We start from the raw sequence: 26180 nt of genomic DNA, 5'->3' as shown, positions 1-26180 counted from the left end.
TGGAGAAGAGTGTCCAACATAGAGAGCAGAGAAAGCTTGCTATTGATCACGAGAAGGACATAAACTACATGCATAATATCATATGCAAATGATTTTTAGTGGCATATAACTATATATAACAATTAGTTACATAGCTGCAAATAAGACTACACAAGCAGAAGATTATATGCAAATGATTTTTTGTGGCATCCAAAAAGGCCCATACGTATTACAAAACCATACACTCCCTTCATTACCATTGATTGTTCTTACAAGCAGGATGAACAATTCTCTTATTAGGATTAGCTAATGAGTCCAATGAGGCAATGACATGGGCGAGAGGTCTCTTTGTGAGCTATGAAATCAACTGACTGAGGATCAATTGGTCATGGCTGCCATGTCTAAAAGAATAAGGGTTTGCTAGGGGAGTCTCACAAAAGATATGGAGGCGGACAATGGGCTTCCCAAGTGATAAATCCAAACAAGTCATGCATGCGGAGTATGGGAATAAGCTGTGATTTCCATCATGGATATATGCTACGATTGAGATTCATCGAGATTGCACGATGAGCATTGGAAAGGGTAGGGAGGGATGGAAACCAGGATGTGGCTGTAGTAGGAATGTGTGTGGATAAACGACATAACAAAAGCTATACACTCAGTTAGATAGGAATGTGTGTGGACATTCCTCGTCTCCTAAGATCACAAGATCTTCATATCCTTAAAATCAGCAATGCATTTTATTTTTTAATCTAAATGTTAAAGTATAAAAGATAAATAACGCCTTTCTCCAACAGCTTAAGCTATTAGAGAAGTTGGTAAGTTAACATGGTATCAAAGCCAAAAGTCTCGAGTTCAAACCTCCCGGATAGCGAAAATCCACATGCAATGGTCAGCCCAAAGTGGGACCACATGTGCCACGTGTTTGCCAAGTGGGCCACACGTGCGGGGGAATGTTAAAGTATAAAAGATAAATAACACCTTTCTCCAACAGCTTAAGCTATTGGAGAAGTTGGTAAGTTTACACTAAATATGGTATAAAAATTATGACTGAGTGAACTGTTTCTCATTGTCACATGGTGAGCAATATTGTTGGAACGGAATAGATCAAATGGACCAAATTTTAAAATTGTCCGTGTCTAAACAATTTGATCGAATGTCATCTTTCATTTTTTATTTTTTTTTAAAAATTGCTAATTTTTTCTAATTTTTTTAACCTGAAAAAGAATGCGGCCTGGGTGCACCTCAAGATTTGATAGATAAAGCAGAAGAAGCCAGAGGAGGACAAACAAGTGTTTAAAGACGCAGATACGGCGCGGAACATGGACAAGAAAAATCCTTGTCGACTCGGCGTGGATGTGGCCAAGAACGCGGCTGACGCGGCTGAGTACTCGGTTGATGCCGTCATAACTTGGGAGAGTCGAAGGAGTTTATATTGACTCTGTAGGGCAAACTGTGGAAAGGCGGATACGGTGCAACGCGGACACGGCCAAGGTAAAAGGGAGTCGAGTCAGGGGAGTCAACGCGCGGACGCGAGGGAGTTTTAAAACACTGGGACAAACCAGCTAGCCTCAAGAATAAAAGGGTGAAAACCCTAAAAAGGCACCACAAAAAGATAAAAGGGCTGCACCATCCATCCAAGCTCCCCAAATTGCAAGAACTGAATGGTGAAGGTACTCTCGGCTTGTTTAGTAGATGAAGAATTTGAAAGGGAAGTGAAATAGTTATTCGGCATGGTGGAAGCGTTTGGAAGTGTGGACCTACCTCTAGTGGTTGACCCAGAAGATTTTCTTTTGGTTTTTTACCAGCCTAGGAGTATGCTCCCCTGGTCCCCAATGTAATCTTCATAGTATCAATGAAATTGTCAATTTTCAAAAAAAAATAAAAATAAAAAATTGCAAGAACTGAATGAACTAGCAGAGAGAGACAGGGGAAGCCCAAAGAACCTTGGACACCTCTGTAGCCAACCAGCATAGACTAAACATCAAGATGAAATCATGTAGATATACCAGACCAGGTTGTGACTCTGATTAACTGACCTCCTCTAAAATTGTTGAGATGACTAGCAGACAGAGTGCCCAATGTAGGCTCTTCAGACTCCCCTGCGGAAAAAAAGAAGTCTTCTAATAAATCTAGATACATCAGAAAGGCATTGTTGATGTTTTGATGTATCTATAGCGTCTTCAGGGGAGTTGTTTCGTAAGGTCAGAATCTCTTCCTGCACGTCTCCCATATTGTCACCTCATTATTTATGTGCCAACTCAAGTGACATGCCCTTTTGCATACGCGGAGGGAGGGCTCCTATCTGGAAGCTTCTTTACTTGGTCATTACGATTGACATGCCCATGTCTATTCAAGCTGATTTCTCCTTGATCTTCAAATCGGCACTACAAGTGGCATGATCCTATCCTTGTAAATTGCTGTCGATTTTCCTGCCAAACATTGCCCTCTGTTTATGGCTTAACTGGAATAAAAATGGCGGTAAAGTTATTTCTTGTAGATTCACGAGAAGGAAACCTTAGCAGAACATGGTGCCACCAAACTGTCTCGCTTGCAGCTTCCTCTCTACCTTCTTATGTGCCGCTTGATGAATCTACTTGGCTTGAGGAGCCTGCTGCTTCGTCGGACGTATTTTTTCATCAACTGCTTCTAGGCATATGTCCTCACTAGTCGATATTTGGCCCTGTAAGAAGGGTATTTTAGTCTTTCTCTTATTGTAACCCTAGTAATATATAGAATACTCTGGGCCGTTTGGATACGCGGATTTTAGAATCCAGGTTTTTAGTTTGAAAACAGTGTAAAAGAGGGTTAGAGACAGGAGAAGAAGCGGACCGGCGTCGTTTTTTACTCATTTTTTACTTCTCTTCCTTCTTTCCATCAGCAAGAGAGTATAAGATCCTTCTATTTTCCAGGTTCAGAAATCTAAGGTTGCAGGAGAGATTTTTAAAACCTGATTTTCTTGCTTAAAATCCAAGAAACACTACCAGGACAGCACACAGCAGCTTGATCATGAACCCTCTTTTTCACTGTTTTCAAACTAAAAACCTGGATTCTAAAATCCACGTATCCAAACGGCCCCTAAGAGAGGTTTTATCGGCTCTCACTTTTTACCGTCTCTCTTTCACGTTTCTTCTTCTCCACCATCAACATGGTACCAAAGCTTGTCTTCCCCTCTTCTTCTTCCTCTTCTTTTTCACTTTCATTTTCTTCTCACAAAAATAAAGTAGAGGGAAGTAGGGAAAATCACCTAACCCTAGGGGAACCAACTGAGCACCCATAGGGCCAGGCAGTCGCGGTCGCTGTCGCCGCCGCCGACATCCAGTGGCTCCTTAGCCGCCGCCGCCTAGTGGCTCCACCACCGTTGGATGCCGTCGTCGCCTAGTGGCTCCACTGCCACTGCCCAACCATCCCCAGGGCACAAACCACATATTAGGGTTACAGGAAATTTTGTATGGTGCCAATCGTCAAGTATCGTGAAAGCGGTACCACCCTTGATATTTGATCCAATAGCAGCGCACTTTTTAAGAGGATGTTGTTGGATCAAATATCAAGGGTGGTACGTCTGACGTTAATTTGGCAAGCGCATCCGCCGCAGTGTCCAGCAGTCATCTCGCAAAGAGTATAATCACAATTAACGCCCTATTTCTTATGCACGATAAGGGGGCGTAGAAATCTAAGATATTTCAGGATTTTGTAAACAAAGATTAATGTCAAAGAGTTTACTTTGGCCAGAAGTAGGCTGATTTCCTTGATGATTTCTTCGATGACCGAAGGATGATCGGCCAAGAAATCTCCTACAATCCATTCCATAGATCGAAGGCAGACACAAGCTTAAAACTTGGTGGGATAATCTTCATCCAAGAAATTAGTGAGGCAAACACCTTGAAATATAGGGAGGAAGAGCTCCTAGCATGTCCTTTATACCCTAGCATTCCTCTCAATCCATTCACTGTTCTTGGATGAATTTTGATCTCAGTTTGCTTCTCTTGATTAGATCCTCAAAGATCCATATAACAAGATAGGCCATAAAGGTATCACACTTTTCAGGATATATTAGTTACCGAAGAAAAGGGCTTGGGAAGAAAAAGGCTTCTAGAAGCAACCAAGATGTAGCTACATCTAGAAATGCTAATAGTCACAAGGTCATCATTTGCTTTGCCGGCAAAGGAGGAGGAACCACATATATTGCTCCTGCTGATTGAAGGGCAGGGAAAGTATCCTCAACACAGTGACCGGGGGAATAGATGGTGGAGCCTCCACAATTGGAGGGTACTCTACTAAGAGCTTAGCCAGGTCCTCTATGGCATTTTGACAAACAGTTGATTTCTTTGGATTTTTCTCATGTAATAATTGCTTGTCTCTTTCTTGTCCCCTTTTTCCAAAAGCAAAGAATTATGGTTGAATTTTCTAGGGAATGATGCTCTCTCTCTCTCTCTCTCTATATATATATATATATATATATATATATATATATATATATATATTGGTAATGAGTCTAATGACATCCCCTACTTTTTCTGCTACTCTCCAAATATTTGCCGTGCAACCAAACACTACCACACAATTTTTCTGAGGTAATCCTAGGCAAATCAAAATGTTTGTCTCCTTCCTTTGACTGCCTATTCCACTACTCTCCGAGCCACCCCAAACAACCAAACATAGCATATATGATTCACTATAAACATTCTTCAAACAGTTGAAGCTTTTAAAAATCAACTTGAGGCTGCTTTAATGTAAGGCCTGTACTTTTTGGATTTTGAGAAATTATTTTGACCCCAAAATTGATTATTGACTCAAATTTAGTTCCAAAAATCCAAAACGAACAGGGCCTTAAATTTCACGAGTTCACTCTATTTTGACTCTACTGAGTCAATTAAGAACTCCTTTGAGTCACCAGAGTCAACCACAAACTTATCCATCAATCATTGATTTACGGAATTAGTACTTGTTGAAGTATAAATGATTAAATAACACCAACTCCAACACGGCAAGTCCTCGATTCAAAACCCAACATCTCCTTGATATTAAAAAATCCAGCTAAAACCCAAAAGAGGGGCATCATTTGCCATGTCTACGGCCAACCCAAAAAACAAGAGGGCCACACGTGAGTGGGACTGTTGAAGCATCAATAATTAAAGAGGTATCCTAAACACAAGGGCGCCGTTGCAAAAATGGGATGAAAGGGCGCCCCCCATTGGCTGCAAGTCACCGATGTGCATTTAATTCTCTTTTAACTTTCAGCCATCATAAATGCACGATGGTGACCTGCAGCCAATGGGGTGCCCTTTCAGCCCCTTCTAACAAGGGCACCCCTAATTTTAGCATTTCTCATGATTAAATAACACAGTAACGGATTTTTTAAACAATACTATCACATATGAAGGCCTATGTAGGCAACCAAGTGCGGGGGTTGAATAGGTGCTTTTTAAAGATTTTGATTACTTTTTGAAAACATACCTGACATCTCTATCATTAGGAGCTCCTGGGTTGAACCGATTGTAGAGCAAGAGCGATTGAGACTCGTTCACAGTGGTATAGAGTGAGTTGTTGAGAGGCCTTAACTCGAGAACCGATATGAAAGGTGCACCCCACCCCCTATTTATGAGACAAACCGAAAAAATATCCATGTAGGCCACCACCATTATCTCTATCCTTATCCTTTTATGTGCATGTGGGAATTTCATGATTTGCCAAAGATTAGCCCCCAAATAAACATCAAACACTGGCAATTTATTTGTGCCATCATAGTTCCCGTACATGAATGAAGCTCTTATAAGATACTTATTGCCCTTCACCACTGGTTTTAAGGTGTAACAGTTTCGAATTCCTTCGGGAAAGCTTCTTAGATTTTGATACAGTCGTTGAGTTGATTTGAGGGTGTAAACGGATGATATTTCTTGGTTTATTCCCGTGTCTATGAATCCATTATCTGAAGTGTATTCTATCTGGGTTTGGTTATCTGTGTAGTTGAGCCCTTCAGCTATGCCACAGTCGATGCTTATGAATCCTGTGCAAAAAGTCCTCAATTAATGACTTCATTTGGCTGTCAGTAATAAAACAAGGGGGTGTAGATATCATGTTATAACACAGACCTGTTTTGATTCCACTAACAACATTTCTGACAGAAAATTTATTTATCAACAATACTTTTTCTCAGAGGTAAATGATATGAATATGATTAATTTAGATGGATGTTATAATTAATTTAAATATAAACTGATTTTATAGTCTTGTTCATTCAAAATTCCACCACCATTTCTAGAAATGATCCCCAAATTTTAGCAATAGTATATAATGATCGATATTTGTGACTTAACAAATACTCCTTGCACAGGGGAAGATAAGTATTTGATGATAAATCATATATTATAAATCTATATTTATAGCTGACAAAACTAAATTAGAAAAGTAGTTTGGCACAAGGATTAAAACCGTTAGATAAAATTGTAAGCTTCAAATGCATGAATGGAGCTTTATAAATGATCTTGGGCCATTATAAATAAAACAATTATTGAGAAAAAACATTAAAGATAGACGAATTTCGCAATACCGGAATATTCGCTTCTCAAATAGTGAAAGCAAAGTTTATTCTAGCTCAAGAACCACAACAAAAAATGAAGAACAAACACATAAGATGTACTTCAGTACGAATGATAGAAGAACATGAACACAAGATAAGAATAAATAAAGAAACCTTCAAAACATAGAGAAAATTTGGGGCAAGTTGGTCCTCTGCTTAACATCACAAATAGAGTTTCAATGGAGGCCTTCGTAGTGGAGAATCTCTACAAAAACCCTAGCAAGTAGTAGTAAATGGAGATAGGCTTAGTCGATGGAAAATAGAGAGTTACTAACTAAGTGAAGTGGTGATGGGTATGAAAAAGTGGAGACTTAATTTCTTAGAGAAATGGTGGTGGGTTTAGAGTTTCAAAGAAGGGTTTTAATTTTAAAAGATGGAACAAACATGGGTGACTCACATGTGCAAGCAAGGCAAAATGAACAAAATGTCCTTAGACACAAAATTACAATTTTATCCTCACCACATCTCTCAAAATAAAATAAAAACTAAACAGAGTAACCTTTCAATTATTTGGGGAAGATCTTGAATTTTTTTCGTGTAACCCAGCTTACTTACCAACAGGAGGGAGGGGGAGGGAGCTTAACATGCTAGAAGTAATTCGGTTTCAAAAGTCCCATTTCTTCCTCTCTTTCTATGGTTTCCCTATATACAAATTTTCCTCATTCTTTTATTGGCCTAAGAGAAAAATAAATTAGAGTAACAGAGACATTCCTTGTACATGGAGAAGAGGAGGAGAATTGTATGAATGTCTAATTTCAGTTAGATATCATTTCAAGAAAAAAAAAGGTGTAACTGAAATAAGCGAGGGGCATAGAGTGAAGTAAGACAAACAAGTAAAAAGATAGATATTTACTGGAAAATGGTACAAGGAAAAACACAAGATTTTGAACTTACTAACCTGGTTGTCCATGGAAAAAAACAGCAGCAGAAACCAAGAAAGCCAACAGCAAGAAAATGCCTCTCATCACCATTTTCTGTTCATATCTTCCTTTCCCTTTTGCAAAAGAGTCCTCTTATTCTAGATTTCGAAAGAGTCCTCTTTGATGGCAGAGTGGTTGGCTCCATAGTCAAATCTTTGCGGATGGGCCACTCTAAGATAGTAAGATGAGAGCAAAAGGTCTTACGTCTTGACTAATGTAGGTGTAGAAAATTTATAAGGAAAGTTCCATGAATTTATGTGAGGGAACACAAAACTTCTCGCAAAATTATGCACGAATATTATTTGAAGATTACGCCGTAAATTAAAATTTTGAAAATGATTTTATAAGGAAAATTGAACTTACATCCTAATGTGGCAAAAAATGCATTTAACCACCCTTTCATGCCTTATTTAAAAATAAACATGTGTTGTACGCTGGAGTTTTCCTAAATATTTCCCTAATTTTTTCAAACATTTGCCTTGCCAAATAGTTCTTGGACAAGTCTTGGGAGTTTTTATTGAAGCCACCCATAAATCACGGAGAGATGCTAGGAAGACCCAGTTATCTTAAAAACATGGGGCTTGAATAGTGGCACGTGTGGGGGCATTTGTTGCTTCCAGTGAAATGACCAAAATAACCCTACACATCAAGGTTAAATTCTCACAATAATAGGGAAATGATATATTCGCCCCTTTTTTTTTAGGGCAGTGATAAATCGACCCCCATATATAGAGCAGTGCTTAGAGAGAGAGAGAGAGAGAGAGAGATGGGGGTCGATTTATCACTGCCCTTTTTTACTGGGGACATCCTCCTCTAGTGTAAAAAGTAGCGATACATATACTCGAGGGTAGGGTTGTCAACGGATCCACCTATGTCTTAGTCATATGATCCATTCAAATCCCTGATCGGTCGCATTGGATTCGGAGTGTTCTTCGGATCCTACTTCTTGTGTCCCGGTCACGATCCATTTCAAATCGGACCATCCTTCGGAGTGTCCTAGTAGGTCCTACTTACATAATAACAAAAAATCTCAGCTTTCTTCACTTGAAATGATTTCCAAAACTTCCTCAATTTAGAAAAGAGTTGGTCACTATATCTAATAACAACCCATGATTTTGATGATTGTTGAAAAGAACCCCAATGTTCAAGGGTGAGTGATGATAAAACTTTCTAGTAATTAATCCTTGTTGGCGGGTGAGTGGCAAGTTTAGAGAAAGAAAAACTAATTGAGGAAAGGAAGAGAAAAAGATGTCTAGAAAAGGGCGAGGAAAAAAGTCGTAAGCTAAGCAATATTTAGTTCATTTTTATGAAAATGCCCCTCGTGAGGGGGTTGTCCTAAGTAAAAAAAAAAGGGAGAATATATCACTTCCCCCATGATAACAGTACATCATCTATGGTGGTTGGGTTAGGGGTGCAGCTCGGGTCGGGTTGAGGCCAACTCGAACCCGACCCAAGGAACCATTTACTCAACCGGAACCCGACCCAATCCAACCTGAGTTTTTAAGTTTAGTAGAAAAAAAGTGATTAAAGATGTTGTGTTTTGCTCGGGACAAGTTGCCCAAGCCCTCAGCCTGAACTCAACCCGGTAAGGAAAAATCAACCCGAACCGACCCAGGCTGACTGTTTTAGGTTGAACCCGACCCAGCCAGGGTGATAGCTGCATCCAACCTAGGGGTGCAACTCTGAGTTATGGTCTCGTGATCACCGGTGTTTGAGCCGGGCCGAGTTCGAGCAACAGGTCGGTATTTGGGCGAACCATGTTTTCGGTGATGAGCAGGGGCCTGAGCAGGCCGAGGGGAGGCACGGGGTGCACAGAAGCGCTAGAAGGCGCTGTTACATTAAAGCTCTCGGAGGAGATGTTGAACGGTAATGATCAATGGCACTGTGTTCTATCTCTCTCAGTTCTCGGCGTCATAGGCTCTCTCTTGATCGATCGCGCGGTCGGCTGATCCCAAAGTTTATGGTGAATAGCTTTTCCAGCTGCTTGGAGGATGTGACGATCCATAGAATATGTGATAACAGGATTGCAAAATTTCTAGCTTCAAGTTCGTCATTTAATTCTCAGACAACTTTTTTTAAACTGAAATTTATCTAGGGTGCCGGTCTGGCACCTTAAATTTTATTGATAAGGTAAAAAAAATTTTTACAAGAGGGGGTGTCCCCCCTTACCTGAAAACCCATAGATAAACTGGAATTACTTGCATCGAATACTTGGACCTAAGGCATCACATCTTATAACACCCTCAGCATTAGTAGGAAGATCCCTCCAGTGCCTAAATGCATTATTCGATTTTATATCAAAGCAAAGCTGGCCAAAAGGTCGGCAACTTGTTCTGTCTCTCTATTGTGATGAGACATCTTCGGCTTCAAATTGAAAGAAAACCATATTCTATATAAAAGCATTAGAAATCATAAAGCTCTCTCTACTAGCGGCGAAAAACTACTACCTTGCTGAAGGATAGCTCATACTATCGTAGGGTAATATCTCTGGTTGTTCAATCATCATACTCATTCTACTTTCTTCAGGAGCTATGTCTACTTGCGAAAACTCTTTCAATTCCATTACTACATCACTCATGCTTGGTCTCTGTATGGCTATGGGTGGTGTGCATGCAATGGCTATCTCTATAGCCTTCCAGGCTGAATTAACGTCGTAATGTCCTTGCAACCTTGGATCAACAATACTTCTTATGTCTCCTCTTCCAATCATGTCAGTCACCCACTGGACTAATGTTACAGTCTCCAAGTTTGCGTGTCGGGTTATAGCTGTTTTGCCTGTGATTAACTCCAAGAGAACAACCCCAAAGCTATAAACATCACTTTTCTCGTTCAGATTGTTAGAAATGAAGTACCTGTAGAGCAAAAACAAGTAATGTGGTCAGCTTCTAAATGATGGTAGCCTTAGAGAAATGTCCTCTCAACTTTCCCTTAGGCATAATGAAGTACTTAGACTCGAATATAGAAACTATCCAATTTTTATAAAATAAAAATACTTACTTTTTTAAAGCTTGTCCCTTATTTGGCTCTTTCTTGGAATAATAAATGTCAATTTAAAAAAAAAAAAAAAAATTAGTTTTTGCCTAAGTCTCCTTCTAGGAGAGGTGGGAGGTGGCTGAGTAACCCCCACGCCCTATATGGGATGCTTGGTATGACGTCTAATTAAAATGAAGACAACAAATCGAAAAAGAAACCAAGGAATTGTTGCAAGGCAATCCACTTGGCTCTATCTTAAAGACCTTTGTTTCTGTACTAATGCAAGTGGCTAACATAGAATAATGCCCCCATGATACAATGTCCACTCATAAGTTATCGGGTTGATCGACTAAAAACAATGAACCCCATATCGCAAAAGTGTTTCTAGTCGATCGACCTATCTGGTCGGTCGACTAGAAAAAGAGGGGCCCTTGTTGTTTGGGTGATGCAAACCATTCATTTGTCCTGACATAGATAGGGTGTGCCCAAAAATCATTTCCATAGGATCATCCTAACCCTTCGATTCATGGAGTTATTAAAGACCTTTGTTCCTGTACTAATGCAAGTAGCTACGATCAATGCCCTAAGGCTTATGTAGAACTTAGGGCTTATGTAGAACTCATAAATAGAAAAAGAAACAAATTTAGAAATGTGAGACAGTTCTAGAACTATTTTCAAATGAGACTATTAAGCCTCCTTTATGTAAGGTGAAAATACATGAAGCACCGATTCACACAAATGATTTTTGGATAAAAGAAACTGATAATTTAAAATACTAATATTTGCAAATACATCACTCCCAACAAACACGCCCTTAGAAAAAGCAACCAGGTAAATAATGTCCCCAAGATACAATGCCCACACTCTTTCCACCATGGAGTATGAATTAAAGCAAACCAATGATGCCCGGCCAAGGCTTATATAGAACTCATATATGGAAAAAGAATACTAATTTAGAAATCTGAGACAGTTCTAAAACCAAGGTTTTAAATTTCGCGTTGATGTCGGTTTCGGTTGCAATGGAAACGGAAACGTTTCAATCTTGATTTTGGTTGGAAATTTCGGTGGAAACTTTATAAAATCACGAAAATGTAAGGAAACATATAAAAATGATAGAATTTTAAGATGAAACTCCAGAAAATACTAGAATAAGCACAAATACACACTTAGAAACCACCACATAAGCATGGTTTTAAATTTCGTCTGAAACATTTTGTTACGGCTGAAATTTGGTCGAAATATTTCGATTTCGGTTGTTACCAAAATGAAATCCACGTGGTTTCGAAAAAATTCAAGATTTGCCTGAAATCTTGGGATTTCCTCCAAACTTTTAGATGAATTCGATAGCAACCCTGACAAAAATAAACTCCAACCGTAGAAAAGAGAAGAACAATGATATTTCTTTAAATTATTTCTAAAAATGAAAGAAATAAAAAGAAAAACAAGTGGTGAAGAATCTCACCTGGATTTTGGCTGTGATTTTGTACCGAAATGTTTCTGTGATTTTACAAGATTTTGGCCAAAATTTCATACTAAAATCAAAATGTTTCTGTTTCGCTGATGACCGAAACCGAAATGTTTCTGTTTCATTGACGATCACCGAAACTGGAACCGAAATTTAAAACCTTGCACATACGCAAGAGTGCAAGACAACCATCCATAATGGTTTAATAAAATAAAATACTTAGAGACATGTGCAATCACACTCACACATGTCTGATAATTTAGTACATACCACATTTCACATGAATTTATTAAACCAATTCAAAGCCAAATCAAATTAGCTTGGACCATAATGTGTTCATTCCCAAAAGCAATTTGAAGAGGGTACCGTAGGCATTGCTCTGAATTTCGAATCAAATAATGTTGGTGTTGTATTAATGGGTGACAATTTGATGATACAAGAGGGAAGTTCTGTAAAAGCAACAAGAAGAATTGCTCAAATACCAGTGAGTGAGGCTTATTTGGGTCGTGTTATAAATGCTCTGGCTAAACCTATCGATGAGAGAGGTGAAATTTCAGCTTCCTAATCTCGGTTAATTGAATCTCCTGCTCTGGGTATTACTTCGAGACGGTCCGTATATGAGCCTCTTCAAACGGGGCTTATTGCTATTGATTCGATGATCTTCGTATGTATCTAGGGAATAGTCGCTTCAAAATGAATCCTCCCTAGATACATTTCTTAAATTTCATTATAGAATATAGATCCATTATAGATCTATTTCGAATATACGGATCAGATTGTGCTAAAGATTCAAAACCAATTTTATTCTTCTCTTTCTTTTTAATTCTTCATTGGAAACCAAGTACCTATCCTCTGAATCTGTATCATGTGTGAATACTACCAGTTTAGAGAGTATAAAATAGTGTAGAAGGTAGGGTTCATTGGGCATGTTGTTTAACACGATCCAATATTATATTGTGGAGCATTTTTAGGATAAACCTTTTGTTGGGGTTTAGGGTTACAAACCTCACATATTAAAAAAGGACTAATAGATATTGTAGAAGATAATAATATGACCATCTGCATCGACCAATGTCTTTAATTGCAATAATGAGTCAAATTTAGTAAAATCATACTGTTTTTTCGTGCTAGGCAAGTGAACATACTCGGGATCAAGATAACCTTGCGTGCCCTTGACATCGGTTGATATGTGAGTGAGATCCTCATCATGGAGAGCTTTAGACATACCAAAATCTGCTATCTTAGCCTCTAACCTTTCATTTATAAGGATATTTGCTGCTTTCACATCTCTATGAATTATTGGTGGCTTACAACCTGTATGCAGATACTCCAATCCTACAATAAAACGTTAGTCTCAAAGATAAGCAAAGAGAAGCTACAGAAAAATAGGGTGATGGCCACTTGGCCTGAGCAGATTGGATGCGGAGCAACTAACTGCATGTAAGGAGGCGTAATAGGGGGAGTAGGATTGCAACTCGGGTTGGGCGGGTCGGATTTTCCTGAACCCTACCCTACTCAGAACGAGAAAGTGAGAAACTATCTCGGGTCGGGTCATGTTGGTTCTTTTAAAAAAAAGCCAAAGATTCCTAAACCCGACCCTACCCAAGATAGTTTCTCAGGTCGGGTTGGGTCAGGTTTTTCTACATTCTCGATGCATACACCATAATTTATGTTCGAATGGTTGAATTTATGGCGAGTGATCTATTCCAATCCAATGGTTGAACTTATATATTTGGAACACATCTTGGAAAACGGTTTTCTCTCCAACGACCTCCCAAATATGATAAGAATTCAACACTCGTAGAGGCGTGTTTGTACATCAAAATGCCCACATTAAAATGATGTCTAATCCTCAGTATTTAATCTAGTTGTCCTAGGAATCGCTAGGACACAGGAAATTATTGTTGTTGTATTCAACAGTAATGGTTAATTTAGATGATCATCATGATGGAAGTGAGAGGCACAAAAAATGGAGTTGCAACTCAGGTTGGGCAGGTCGGTTTTTATAGAACCCTACCCTACCCTAGAAGAAATCTCGGGTCGGTTTATTTTTTTAAAAACCCGAGGTTTCTAAACCCGGCCCATGGTTTTTGGGTCGGGTTGATGCGTGCAACCCTAAGGGGGATGGTGCAGCATTGCACGCTCCAAGCAGATTGAGATGGAGTTGGACTTTCCAACTCAAACAGAGTATATAAACAAGAAAGATAGACATGATCTGATCCAAGTATTTTGCTACCAGTTGCAAAAAGAAGCCCTCCTCATCATCTAAAATATTTTCTCTACAAAAAATAGGTATGCAACACACATTTTCCTACTAACCTTGTGCGACATCCATTCCTATCCGAAGTCGCTGACCCCAATTTAGAACTACTGAATCGTCGCCTTTGGCTGTAACAGAAGATAATACTTGCATCACTGTATTTGTCAACTGAGATGGATTAAGAAGCTGTAGGTTTTTGATACCTGAGAGAACTTTTGCTAGGTTTCCTCGCACCATGTACTCTAAGATGAGGGCCCTGTTGTTACCTTCAGCGCAATACCCGAAAAAACGGACCAAGTTCTTATGGTGAAATCTCATTAATAACTGAGCCTGCAATACAAACGGAAACCGTAATTGAGTGAATTTCGGGTGTGTATGTGATAAATTTTATTAACGTACTCATTGCACTTAGCTCTTGCTAAGGAAACCTATAAAATCCGATCCAGCATTTTTTTTTTTTTCAATTGGGAGGATCTGTCTAGAGAGGCGAGAGGCCGAATGAGGTGTGGCAGAATCCTAACATTCTTATCAAAGTACATAGCCCTAATGGTTAGTGCTACAGTAAATATGTCTTCTTTCAGTCTTCTGGTCTTCTTATTAGGATTATGAGATATTCAAGGTCAATGCAAGACTGCTATTGCTACCTTTGTACTTTTTTTTTATCTTCAAAAAAATCCAAGGTGACGGCCCAAGTTCCAAGATAAATTCAGAGTTCTAAAAAAATACACTCATTGGACTTCATGAAGGATTACACACGAAGTAACTAGCCCACTGTGTGCCACATGAATGTAGGCACATCCTCATTCCAAAATGATCCGAGACAAAGAAAATTAAGTGAGTTTCAAGTAACAAAATAAAAATAAAGGGAACGGTGCTACTTGAAACACAAAAGAAGCACTCTATGAGAACATTTTATTAACTAAAAGAAAATCAACAAGGATTTAAAACAAAGCCAACACATCAATCTTTGATAGAGTTCTCACATTGAGCAGTATTATATGAGAGGTTGAGAGCTATCGTTTGGGGAGAGTAAATTTCACGTCAGTCTACAAAATATCTGTTAGGAAGACACGTCCATGTCAGGGATGCTCCTAACAGCCCTCCTTATTATGCCATCATTTTAATTGCATAGTACCACTTCTTCATGACAAAAAAAGAAGCACATCATGAAGATCTCATAAGTTCCCTAAGCAAGTGTCAAGAAAGAGCTTGGAATTTAACATGCTTTGGTGACACCTCATGTACCTCACATCAAGCATTGAAGATTGGAGGAAAAGTCACAAGAGCCGAATCAAGTTGAAGATGTTCACTCAAGCCGAAGAAGTCCAAGGAAGTGCAAATGAGAGATTACATTCCAAGAAGACTCAACGGTATTCTCTTTAGAATGTATTTAAAGTTCTCTTGATAGTTTGGTAAAATGCACTTTCAATAGGTTTTCAAATAGTTTTCATACTTAACTTTTCACATCTTTGGAAACCACACACACACCCAAAAATGTGTTTGAAAACTTAGGACCTAAGCCCAAAAACCATAGCCTAAAGCCCCTTATTTTTAAAGTTAAAAATAGAATTTTACTCAGGACCGGTCGACCGGGCTATGTCGGGCGACCGTGGGATGGTTCCTGGAATTCTAGGCATCTCGAAATTTATCGGGCCGGTCGACCGGGCCAATCTGGTCGACCTCGGATGTGTTTATGTTTCTGTTTCTTATAACGAAATAACACACATGACCTTATCTTGGTGCATTCGGCAGCATTATGATGGATGTTTGGAATGACCATGACACAATGGTGTTTGCTTACTGCGTTACTTGTCGAAAGAGAGCTGTTAGGAAGACATCCTCCTCATGTCCTAACACCTCTCTACTGTGCCACATGTACCATCACATTAATAACCAGTTTTTATGATAAGAAAATCCTACTTTGTATGAAATGACATACATACCCTTATGTGGGTTGGTGTGGCAACATTGCGAGAGTTGTTTGGGATGACCTTGACACAAGTGTGCCTTCGTATTGTTTCCCCTTGCGTTGAGATTAATCTAAAACACACACACACACACACACAAACACACAAAAACACAAACACACACACACAGGATTGCTCTTATTACCTCAGTTTGAAACTCATTAGTCCCATGATGAATTTGAGAGAACAATTTGATTGCGACCTGATTCCCATCTTTCATATGGCCATGGTAAACAGTCCCGTACCCTCCTCTGCCAATGATCCTTTGGAAGTTTTTGGTCATATGCATGATCTCGGTGTATGTGAACCGGCGATTTCTTGAGAACACCAAGCTCTCTTCTTCACTGGCCTTAACGGCAGGCTCTGTGGCTAATAAAATCATAATAAATACTTTGCATGGTTCAAAAATATCAATGCCCACGAATAAAACATATGAACTGTATTTCAAATGATGGGACTACTTTTATTTAGTTATAATTCTGCAATTTCATTATTACACTGCTATTACAATTCTGAGAAATTGAAAAAATTCAGATCAGAAATTTACCTCCTTGTCTTCTCCCTCTAAATTTGTGACAGACAATCAGAATGGTAAAACCGACCATAACTGCTACAACCAATACACCCACGATAACTGGAATAATAAACTTTCGGTGCTTCTTTCTGCATGGATATGATGTGCATAGACCTGAATTCTAGCCAAAACTACCATTTGAATTATGAAAGGATGGATGTCCAATAAATTCCAAGGAAATAGTACTAAATAAAATGAGAAATGATACAAATGTTAAATCTAACAGTCATGATTTCCTTCGTCATAGAGCAATAAAACAATAAAGAACAAGAGCTTAAAGGTATTTAATAGCCACAAAGAAATTTAAATTTATAAGGCATTTGATAGCTATAGAGAAATTCACATGTGTATGATATTTAATAACTATATATGGTATTTAATATTTAAGTAAGCTTTACATTTATGATGTTTTAAATGCCATGGACTCAAGTTATTAAATTACCGAACACAGATGTAGATAATGAAAATCGCATGTATAATCTATTTAATAGCTACAAACAAAGAGATTGTTTCACCTCTGTTGCGACTAAATGCGCCACCTGGAATCAGTGTTAAGGGCCAAGATTAAACAACATGACTTATAATGAGGCCAATCTCAGTCCTTCACACAAAAGTGTAAGGCTGATTTCGGGCGATGCCCTTAATTGCAACGGAGGTGAAACAACCTCATAAAGAAATTAGCATCAATAAGGTATTTAATAGTTTTTTTTTTAATAGCAATATAAGGTATTTAATAGTTAAACTTTACATTTATAAGGTTTCAAAGAACCTTGGGGGCCACCTAAGTTTCCCATTATATTTAGTATAGAAAAATCTAAACTTGCCACAATCTCCAACATTTTATTAATTACGACCCTAATATACCTACTTGCAATCTCTTTTTTTCCTCTGAACAATTGCTACTCGCAATCTATTCGGATTTGGAAATTTGTATAGTAAATGAGGGTATAATCACACAGTACTCAGCAATGGTCACAAGCAACATTCTACGTATACTAAAATGAAAGGGTCATTTTTAGTGCACTAACCCTCTCTTTCACAATTGTTTATTGTGTGAAGCCTCTCTTTCTCTCTATCTCGGTTATAATATCTCCCCTCTCTTACTACCAGACATTCTAATCGTAAGAAATCTCTCCCATCTTACACATTTCTTTAAATCTTCTCTCTCTTTCTCTCTACAATAACTTCTCTCTCATGTCATGAAAATCTCTCTCCTCTTGTAAATCCCTCACCCTTCATCTCTCCTCCCTCAAGTCCCACTCCCATAAACTCTCTTAAATAACCCTCTCATAAATGATTAAATATCTCTCTCAAACACAAATATTGGTATCCGCCTCTCCTAAAACCTCCCATCTTATAAATCTCTCCCCCCCCATAAATCTCTCCTCAAGTCTCATACTCTTTTATAAAACTCTTTCAAATTCCCATGTCACAGAGAATCTCTCTCATCTTGCTCTCCCACAACATCTTATCTTGCTTGTCAAATCTCTCTCTCCCACATCACCCTCTCTCTCATAAATCTCTATTTAAGCATGTCACACTTTTTTGGAAAAATCCACATGTATATGGAAGCAAATAAAATGAGTAAAACATAGAAAATAATGTATCACACACACATTGGATAGAAAAACAGGTGACTCTAAGCAACAGAAAGACTTGATCCCAATGAAAGATTATTGGATAAGCAGTAGTAGTAAATGGATTACTGGAAGAGGAAATGTCACTTTTTGGACTAAAAAATGATTTGATAAGTATCCTCTCATAAATCATGTTTCCAACTGGGAGCAGGTAAACTTGAAGTTAGTTGTTAAGGATGTGGCAAATGAAGATTGAGAATGGAATTTTTCTCTAGTAAAGGACAATATTCTGCAAAACACCATCAATGCCATTAAATCCACTATAGTTAAAATAACAAATAAGGAAGATGAATTGGTATGGGCTCTTAACAAGTCTGGTTATTTCACTACAGGATTAGTGTGGAATTTGGTGCAAAACGAAGTCCCTAAGGAGATATGGACTAATTTCATTTGGAAGGACCTCACAACTAAACTTGGATGTTTCATGTGGAAAATATTCATGCATGTTGTCCTAGTTGATACTTGATAGTAAATTGACCGATATTCTCATACCTATCCCTTCCAAGTGTGTACTCCGCCAGGCCAAAGGCAAGGTTTTAAATGTCGGTTTTGGTGTCGGTTTCGGCCACAACGGAAACAGAAATATTTCGGTTTCGGTGGAAATTTCGGCCGAAATCATGTAAAATTTTGACAAAATTTTCGGTTTCCTTAAAATTTCCACCGAAAAGTACAAAATGTCGATGGAAATTTAGGCAATTTCGGTGGAAATCTTTTACATTTCGGTAGAAATTTTGTAAATAAGAGTGAAAAACGAAATTTCGGTTAAAATTTCGACTGAAATTTAGAACCATGGCCAAAGGAAGGGGACCTAAATCATGTCTTCATTGATAGTGATGTGGCTTAATCTATATGGAACAAGTTTGCAAGATAGTGTACCTCTAATTAAGAACCCATCTATCAATGCTAGGCTGCTTTAATGGTTTGAGCTCTGTAAGAGGAGAAGTAAAACAACATTTGGGTTTGCTTTAAAGGTAGTTCCTTCAACTATTACCTGAGAGATATGGTGAGATAGATGCAATAGGCATATGAAGAGTTCTTTTAAGCCAATCAACTTTCTAATTAACGTCGTGACTAATTGGGGGAAGACACTTGCTCTGATTGCTCCTCTTGGGAGAAGATGGCTCTAAGCATCATGAGGATTATTCCTAGACCATTAAAAGTGCTTAGAGTTATACTGGTGTGTTGGGAAAGATAGGAGATCATAGATTAAATACTGATGTGAGTCGAAGGGCAATCCAGGTTTATATGGGGGTGGTGGAATAATTAAAAATTTTGAAGTTAAGACTATCTTTGCTTTCTCTCGTTGTTACGGAGTTAGGACCAAGATCCAGGCAAAAATAAGAAGCATTCAGGATGACCTTGATTTTGGTTTCTCGAATGCTAGGGTGGAATCCAATAAAAAGTCCTAATTGATTTGATTTCCACTAATAAGGAAACCCCCTGTACCATAGTTGTGAATTTCGGTTTGTTTCAGCCGAAATGGCCAGAACCAAGGTTTTGAAAATCAGAATCAAATCATAAATCGTAAAAGGGTTCGAAATGTATTGAATCGTAAATAAGGTCGTAAATCGTAAAAAAAATTCAGATTTATATATATAATTGAGAAAATATATTAAAAAAATATAAAAGGCCAAAAACAAGAATAAAATGAGTAAGAATTTATTTTTCATTCGAAATCATTTAATTAAATATAAAATTTCATGATTAGTAATTCAACGCACAAACTGTATCCATCATACAATAAATCTCTAAACAAAGCACAAATATATTCATCATCTAATTTATCACAACAGCAAACAAAGCACATACTAAATTCTATAATCATAATACAAGAAGTGTCAGCAGTAAACAAAGCATATTGAAATGATTTCCATATTGAAATCACATTCAATTCTTGAAATCCAAAAAAGAAGAACCTAAATAATTGAAACAAGGGAGAAACAAACAAGGCTTAAATCAATTAATAGATTTTCATTTTAAGGCCTTGTTTGCCCCATATGCCCCACATTAATTGTATGGAGATTACGGTTCTCAAAAACCAAAAGAAATTGGGCCTAAGTCATTGAAATGATTTCCATATTGAAATATAATAAAAAAGAAACAGGCCTAAATAATTGACATCACAATCAGTTCTCAAAATCCAAAACAAACAAAAACCGAATCATTGAAAAAGGGAGGAAAAACCCCTTGAACAGACAAAAATAACTTGGCAAAGATAGGCTGAAGCAACCAGTAAGTGTCCTTGTTTGTTTTGGATTTTGACAACCAATTGTGAGTCCAATCAGTTCTCATAATACATACCAAATAGGAATCATATCGATACCAAATATCATTTCATGGATGAAATGATATTTGATGGAACCATGGTTTTGGAGAAGATAACTACTGTATAAAACCCACCAGGCATAATGAAAAAGCATGTTCTAGTGGATAAGTTAAATTTTTGGTTGGACTTGATCGATGCACGACATAGCTAATTTGAACGTACTACCGATGCAGTGGAGAAGATGTAAAATGAGTATCTTTTGCCGAGAGACATGTTATATTTATGTTTCGAATTCTATCCCATGTATATTCCTATGTTCCCTCCTCCAATCGCAATGACCTTAAAGCACAAAATAAGAGTATTTCCATCATATAAAAACCACATAGTTTCCATGTGTGGGCGGAACTGTTGTAATGGGAATGAGGTTGGGTTCTTTATAGGCCTTGTTCCTAGACCTTTAGATTAATCTTCGCCTATTGTGGAAGCTCTTGGATTCATTGATGGACATAGTGAGAAGTTATGAAACATGCAAATCTGAATTTTTGTTTCATTGTAATTTCTTTCTTTCTCTGTGTTTCCATCAAAACTTATATTGACGTTTTACAAATTTAGATCAAGAGGTTATTTTAGTAGTTTTCTAACAAATTTACTCATGATGGTTTCCTCCTACGATGCGTGGACATGGATTCACGTGTTTAGTGCCGACATGGATATGAGATGTCCGACACTACAACCCCTAAAAATCCAAAAATGGGAATATGCTAGTACACACATACATATAAAATTACTGATTATCAATCATGATTTGCACCAGATAAACGTGTATTCATTTAAAAACTATATTAAACAACCACAAGTGTAAAATAAACGTTAGATAATCAAATTGCAATGGAATCATCAATCTGATCTAGTTCTCTTCCTTCTCAAATATGCAACAGGAAAGAGACACCAATCGGATATAATGAATATAATATTGGAAGGAGAGTCTGTTTAGGTTTTAGGTTTGAGAAGAGAGGGGTATGGAATATAGCATAAAATAATAAGTGAAGAAGGGTTAATAATAAAATGAGAGTTATCATTAAAGAAGAGGTAAACAACTCAACTCAACTCAACTAAGCCTTTGTCCCAAACTAGTTGGCTAATAGAACTTGACACAGTAATAAAATGAGAGTTATAATTAAAAAAGAGGTAAACATAATATTTAATAATAAAACAATATTTCGAACTTGACACAGTACAAAAACGTGTCGACACACCCACACTAAGTCTACACTTGTAGCAATATGTTTACAAGTGTCGAAAGGAGGGCCGACACATGTGGACACATGTGTCAGGGTCGACACGTGTTAACGCACGAGTCAACAATAAATTCAAAGTGTTAGCTAAATCATAGGTTTCCTCTACATGCACCATGATACCCATGGACTTTATGAAAATATGTTAAATTTCCCCAATAGGTTCTCCCCTAACATGTCTAATGGCATGTGTGAACTTACTGTATGAAGGGAAATCTCAAATGTTGGATTCATGGGGCACCACTCAAACGGAGTGAAGAACTTGGAGTACTAAGTACTAACAATACTAATATTCAAAATAAAACAAAATGGTTTGGATGATTCATCCAAATGAAGAAGAACAATAAGCAAAGGCAATTTGGATGGTAACATACCATCTTGTTCGTTTGTTGGTGATTCTAGATGCTGCTTGACGTAATGAATCTCATAGGCATTGAGGATCGGAGGAAGGGTGGAATTCCTCGTCTTGTCGAGAGCAATCGTATAATTTTCATTACCAGTCAAAGGCGATGGAGTGGAGAGGGTGCTTGTAATCTGGTTCTTAGGAGAGAAAGGGCCAAGCAAAAAGGCACCATTCAAAGAGACGGTAAACTCTCTCAATTGGTTGCCCTCTAGCAATTGCAGTTCGGTGAAGTGCATGTAAACATAGAACTGTAAACCGGAGTTGCTGAAATTCAATGGAAAGCTGAACTTCAAGTTATCATTGACACCGAGTGGACGGACTGCAGTACTCATGACCATTGTTGGGGGTTCAAATCCAAGGTCTTGCTTGTTTTTTACGATAGTAGAATTGCTTAATAGAGTCCAAGAACCGTCATCGCAATGCGTCCAGACGCGATCGTAAGGATCATCTGGGTACCTGTATAAAACAATCTCATTAGGATAGGGCCTCCTATAAGATTATTTGAAGATGATCTTATTTGCAAATGAGACACTATGACCATTATGGAAGCCATAAAATAAGGTAGATAAAAACTATATATAAAAATCATTTGCATATAGAATTAGATGCAAATAAGACTACATGCATAAGATTATATAAAAATGCTTTTTAATGCTACCCAAAGAAACCCATACTTATTACAAAATCACACAAACCCTCCATTATCATTGTTTTTTGCTACTATCGAAGACCATTTTGGTCTTTATGCATGTGTTAAAGGGTATTGTAGTCTTTGTACCCTGTAACCCTAAGTTGGGCTCTATATATACATCATACACATGAGAAGCTCCCTAGTGGAGACTCATCCTCTCACTCTTCTTCTTCTTCCTCCTCTCTCCTTCCCTATCCACTTTAACATGGTATCCGAGCTTCCGATCCTACGCTGACAACAATCCTAGAAGCATCACTCTCCGGCGGATGGCCAGATTAGTAGCCATCCGCCAGACCTCTAGCAATCCCTATCTCTCTCCAGATTAGTAGCTGTCCGTCGGACCTGTAGCAATCCCCATCTCTCTCTCTCTCTCAGCCCTAACCCCGTAAACCCTCTCTCTATTTCTCCGTAATCTCTTCTCCCTTGTGCCGTGAACCCCCTCTCTCCCATAGATCTCTCTCTATATATATATATACTCGTCTTTATCCTTCTTTAGATTTTCCAGCACCATCCATTTAATTTTTTTAAAAAAGTGGATTTCTAGTTTATAAGCAATTTTGGGATTTCAGAGAGATAATCCAAGTAAGTTTGCACTGGATTTTATGGTTTGGTTCAGTCTTATTAAATTTCTTACACATGCCAACTTTGCTTTTAAGCTCATGTCAACTTTTTCCAAATCCATTAGTGGTTTTATTTTCCCATAGGTTGTAATCAAAAAGCCCTTTTTTAGGGTTTTGAATGGATAAGCTATTTTGAGCTTAAAGGTGGTTTCCTGTGGTTTTTTGGTCTGCCCATTCTCTAACTATTAAACTTGGATTTGATTCAGACTTGTTCGTGCAACATGCGCTCGTCCATTTTTTTATGGGGTTTGCAAGTGTGTTGAGTCTGCACATCGTCTATTTGACGAAATGCTTGAACCAAATGTTGTAGCTTGGATGACTTTCCTTTTTTGTGTATGCAAAATTAGAGGCTTTTGGTGTGGCTCGCCAGTTGTTTGATGTTATTCCGGAGAGGAATTTAGTTTCTTGGAGTGCCATGATCGCCGGATATGTGCAAGGTGGGTGGTTCATGGAGTTTGTATTGATATGGAAAGTGCCCGCCAATTGTTTGATGAAATGTCTGAGAGAGGTGTGGTGGCTTGAAATTGTTCTTTCCTCTGCAAGTTAAAGGCATTACGCCTAATGTAGTTCCATGGATGAAGTGTTGAGTTGTTTTCGTCTCCGGGATGATGTAGTATCGCCCTCTAGTTGGTAGTTTGTTGGTCGGTCAGTTGCCTATTTGCGTTGTTGGTTTGTTCCTTCAACGCTAGGTATTGTTGGTGGACTCGCTTAGTGAGTCGTGTTTATTGATGCATCTATATGGTGAGTGTAGTTGCTTAGCGTAGTTTTACGCCTTTGTTGTGGTTGTAGTGGTTTGCGATGCAATCCAACTTGTTGGTGCTTCTACATGTGTGTAGCTTTGCGTAGTTTTACACATTCATTGTGGTTGTTGTGGTTTGCGATGCAATCCACCTTGTTGGTGCTTCTACACGTGTGCGTAGTTGCTTTGTGTAGTTTTACGCATTCATTGTAGTTGTTGTGGTTTGCGTTGCAATCCACCTTGGTGGTACTCCTACATGTGTGTAGTTGCTTTGCGTAGTTTTACGCATTCATTGTGGCTATAAGTCCGGTCGTTTGCGTTGCTTTAAGCCTTGTTGTTGTTTCCCCAAGCGACATGTTGTGCGGCCGTCATTGGTTGGTTGTTTCTCCTAGGCGACATGCCATGCGGCCGTCGTTGGTTGGTTGTTTCTCCAGGCGACGTACGGTTGGCCGTCGTTGGTTGGTTGTCGTGCACCCTGTTGTTGAGCGCATTTTCCTTGGTGGTTGGTTCCTCTCACCTTTCTGATGGTTGGGGTTCTTCTATTAGCAATGTGGTGCTCAGCTGATGTCTACTCGTGGTACTTTGTCGTTCTTGGTTGCACGCCCCTTTGAAGTGCTTATTTGTTGGTGGATCGTTGTTGTTTCCCTGCTCAGGCACCTCCTTTTGATCGTTATTGGTATGTAGATTAGTTAGTCATTGCTCTATTCAGGAGGAGGCTCTATGCTAATTGGTCTGGTGGTAGTGATGATTCAGGGGGGAGACTATTGTTCTTCTGGCCGTTGATCTCGTTATTGTACTCACTATGGCCGTTGCCCATTTTTTGTTATGTTTTTCACTATGTATTCACCAAACCAGCTTGAGGGGGAGTTTTGTACCAAGCTGGAGTGTGTAGGATTATATTTATTTGTTGGGTATTATACTTTTTGGTGTTGAGGGGTATTGTAGTTTTTCTTTCTAACAAGCTAGAGTTGTATGGTATAAACACTCCAGGTTTGGGGGGGTGTTAAAGAGTATTTTGGTCTTTATGTATGTGTTGAAGGGTATTGTAGTCTTTGTACCATGTAACCCTAAGTTGGGCTCTATATATACGTCAAATACATGAGGAGTCCCTAGTGGAAACTTATCAATTTCTCACACTCTTCTTCTTCTTCCTCTTTCCTTTCTTATCCACTTTAAAAGCTACAATGGGGAATGATTGATTCTCATATTAGAAACAAGCAGAATGATTTGTAACAACCCGAATTTGGGATAAATTTTTAAACATGATTTTTAAATCGCAAAATCCAAACCTCTATCCCAAAAGGGAAACAAGCTGACTCACCATATTAATTCCATAAGACTAAAAATTCCATAACTACAATTCTTGAAAATTAAAAAAAAATAAATCACAAACTACTACAGGATATGACAGACTCCTCATTCCCAACACTAACTCAAACTCTACGAAAACTTTCCCCAATCCCGTGATGCTTGATTATGTATGTTCATTCGCGAATGCTCCATTCTCATCACCTACACAAATTGTGTGTAGTAACTGAGTTAGAACGAGCAAGCTCATCTAGTGGCTCGCACAATAAGAGCAAACAAAAATGAAATTGTATTATAAAAAGATTTCTTATCATCAATGTACTAGCATAGACAAAACAATTAACAGATAGGAATAGAGAGCAAACATAAAATAAGAATGCATGTAAAAGAAAAATGCTACAAACATATGAGATGGCTACCCCAAGGTCGTACGACATTACACATCCTCCCTTTTTCTTTCATATAATGGTATTTATATATCGACCGTCGATCCTCGACCATCA

The 26180-nt window shown here is 38.3% G+C and overlaps 1 protein-coding gene across 9 annotated transcripts in view; it reads right to left on the bottom strand.

Annotated features, from left to right (window-relative positions):
- Window positions 1-26180, bottom strand: part of LOC143846211 (senescence-induced receptor-like serine/threonine-protein kinase) — a 61900-nt gene that overhangs the window by 23673 nt on the left and 12047 nt on the right. For 2 of the 9 annotated variants that reach the window (XM_077354637.1, XM_077354633.1), the window contains exon 2: window positions 5437-5986. The exons of 1 other annotated variant lie outside the window; for it this stretch is intronic. In XM_077354637.1, the coding sequence (XP_077210752.1) occupies window positions 5437-5986 (550 nt within the window). Of the gene's footprint in view, window positions 1-2018; window positions 2653-5436; window positions 5987-7457; window positions 7610-9661; window positions 10332-13062; window positions 13253-14236; window positions 14306-14380; window positions 14508-16289; window positions 16514-16691; window positions 16833-22290; window positions 22776-26180 lie in introns of those variants that run through there. 6 more of the 9 variants (XM_077354635.1, XM_077354636.1, XM_077354634.1 and 3 more) reach the window with 6 other exon arrangements.

The sequence above is a fragment of the Tasmannia lanceolata genome, unplaced genomic scaffold (genome assembly GCF_043159265.1).
Source record: "Tasmannia lanceolata isolate RefF3 unplaced genomic scaffold, GAP_Taslan_0.1 ptg000015l, whole genome shotgun sequence".
NCBI lineage: Eukaryota > Viridiplantae > Streptophyta > Magnoliopsida > Canellales > Winteraceae > Tasmannia > Tasmannia lanceolata.
The sequence above is the reverse complement of the archived record's forward strand: the minus strand, read 5'-3'. Positions and strand labels throughout refer to the sequence as shown.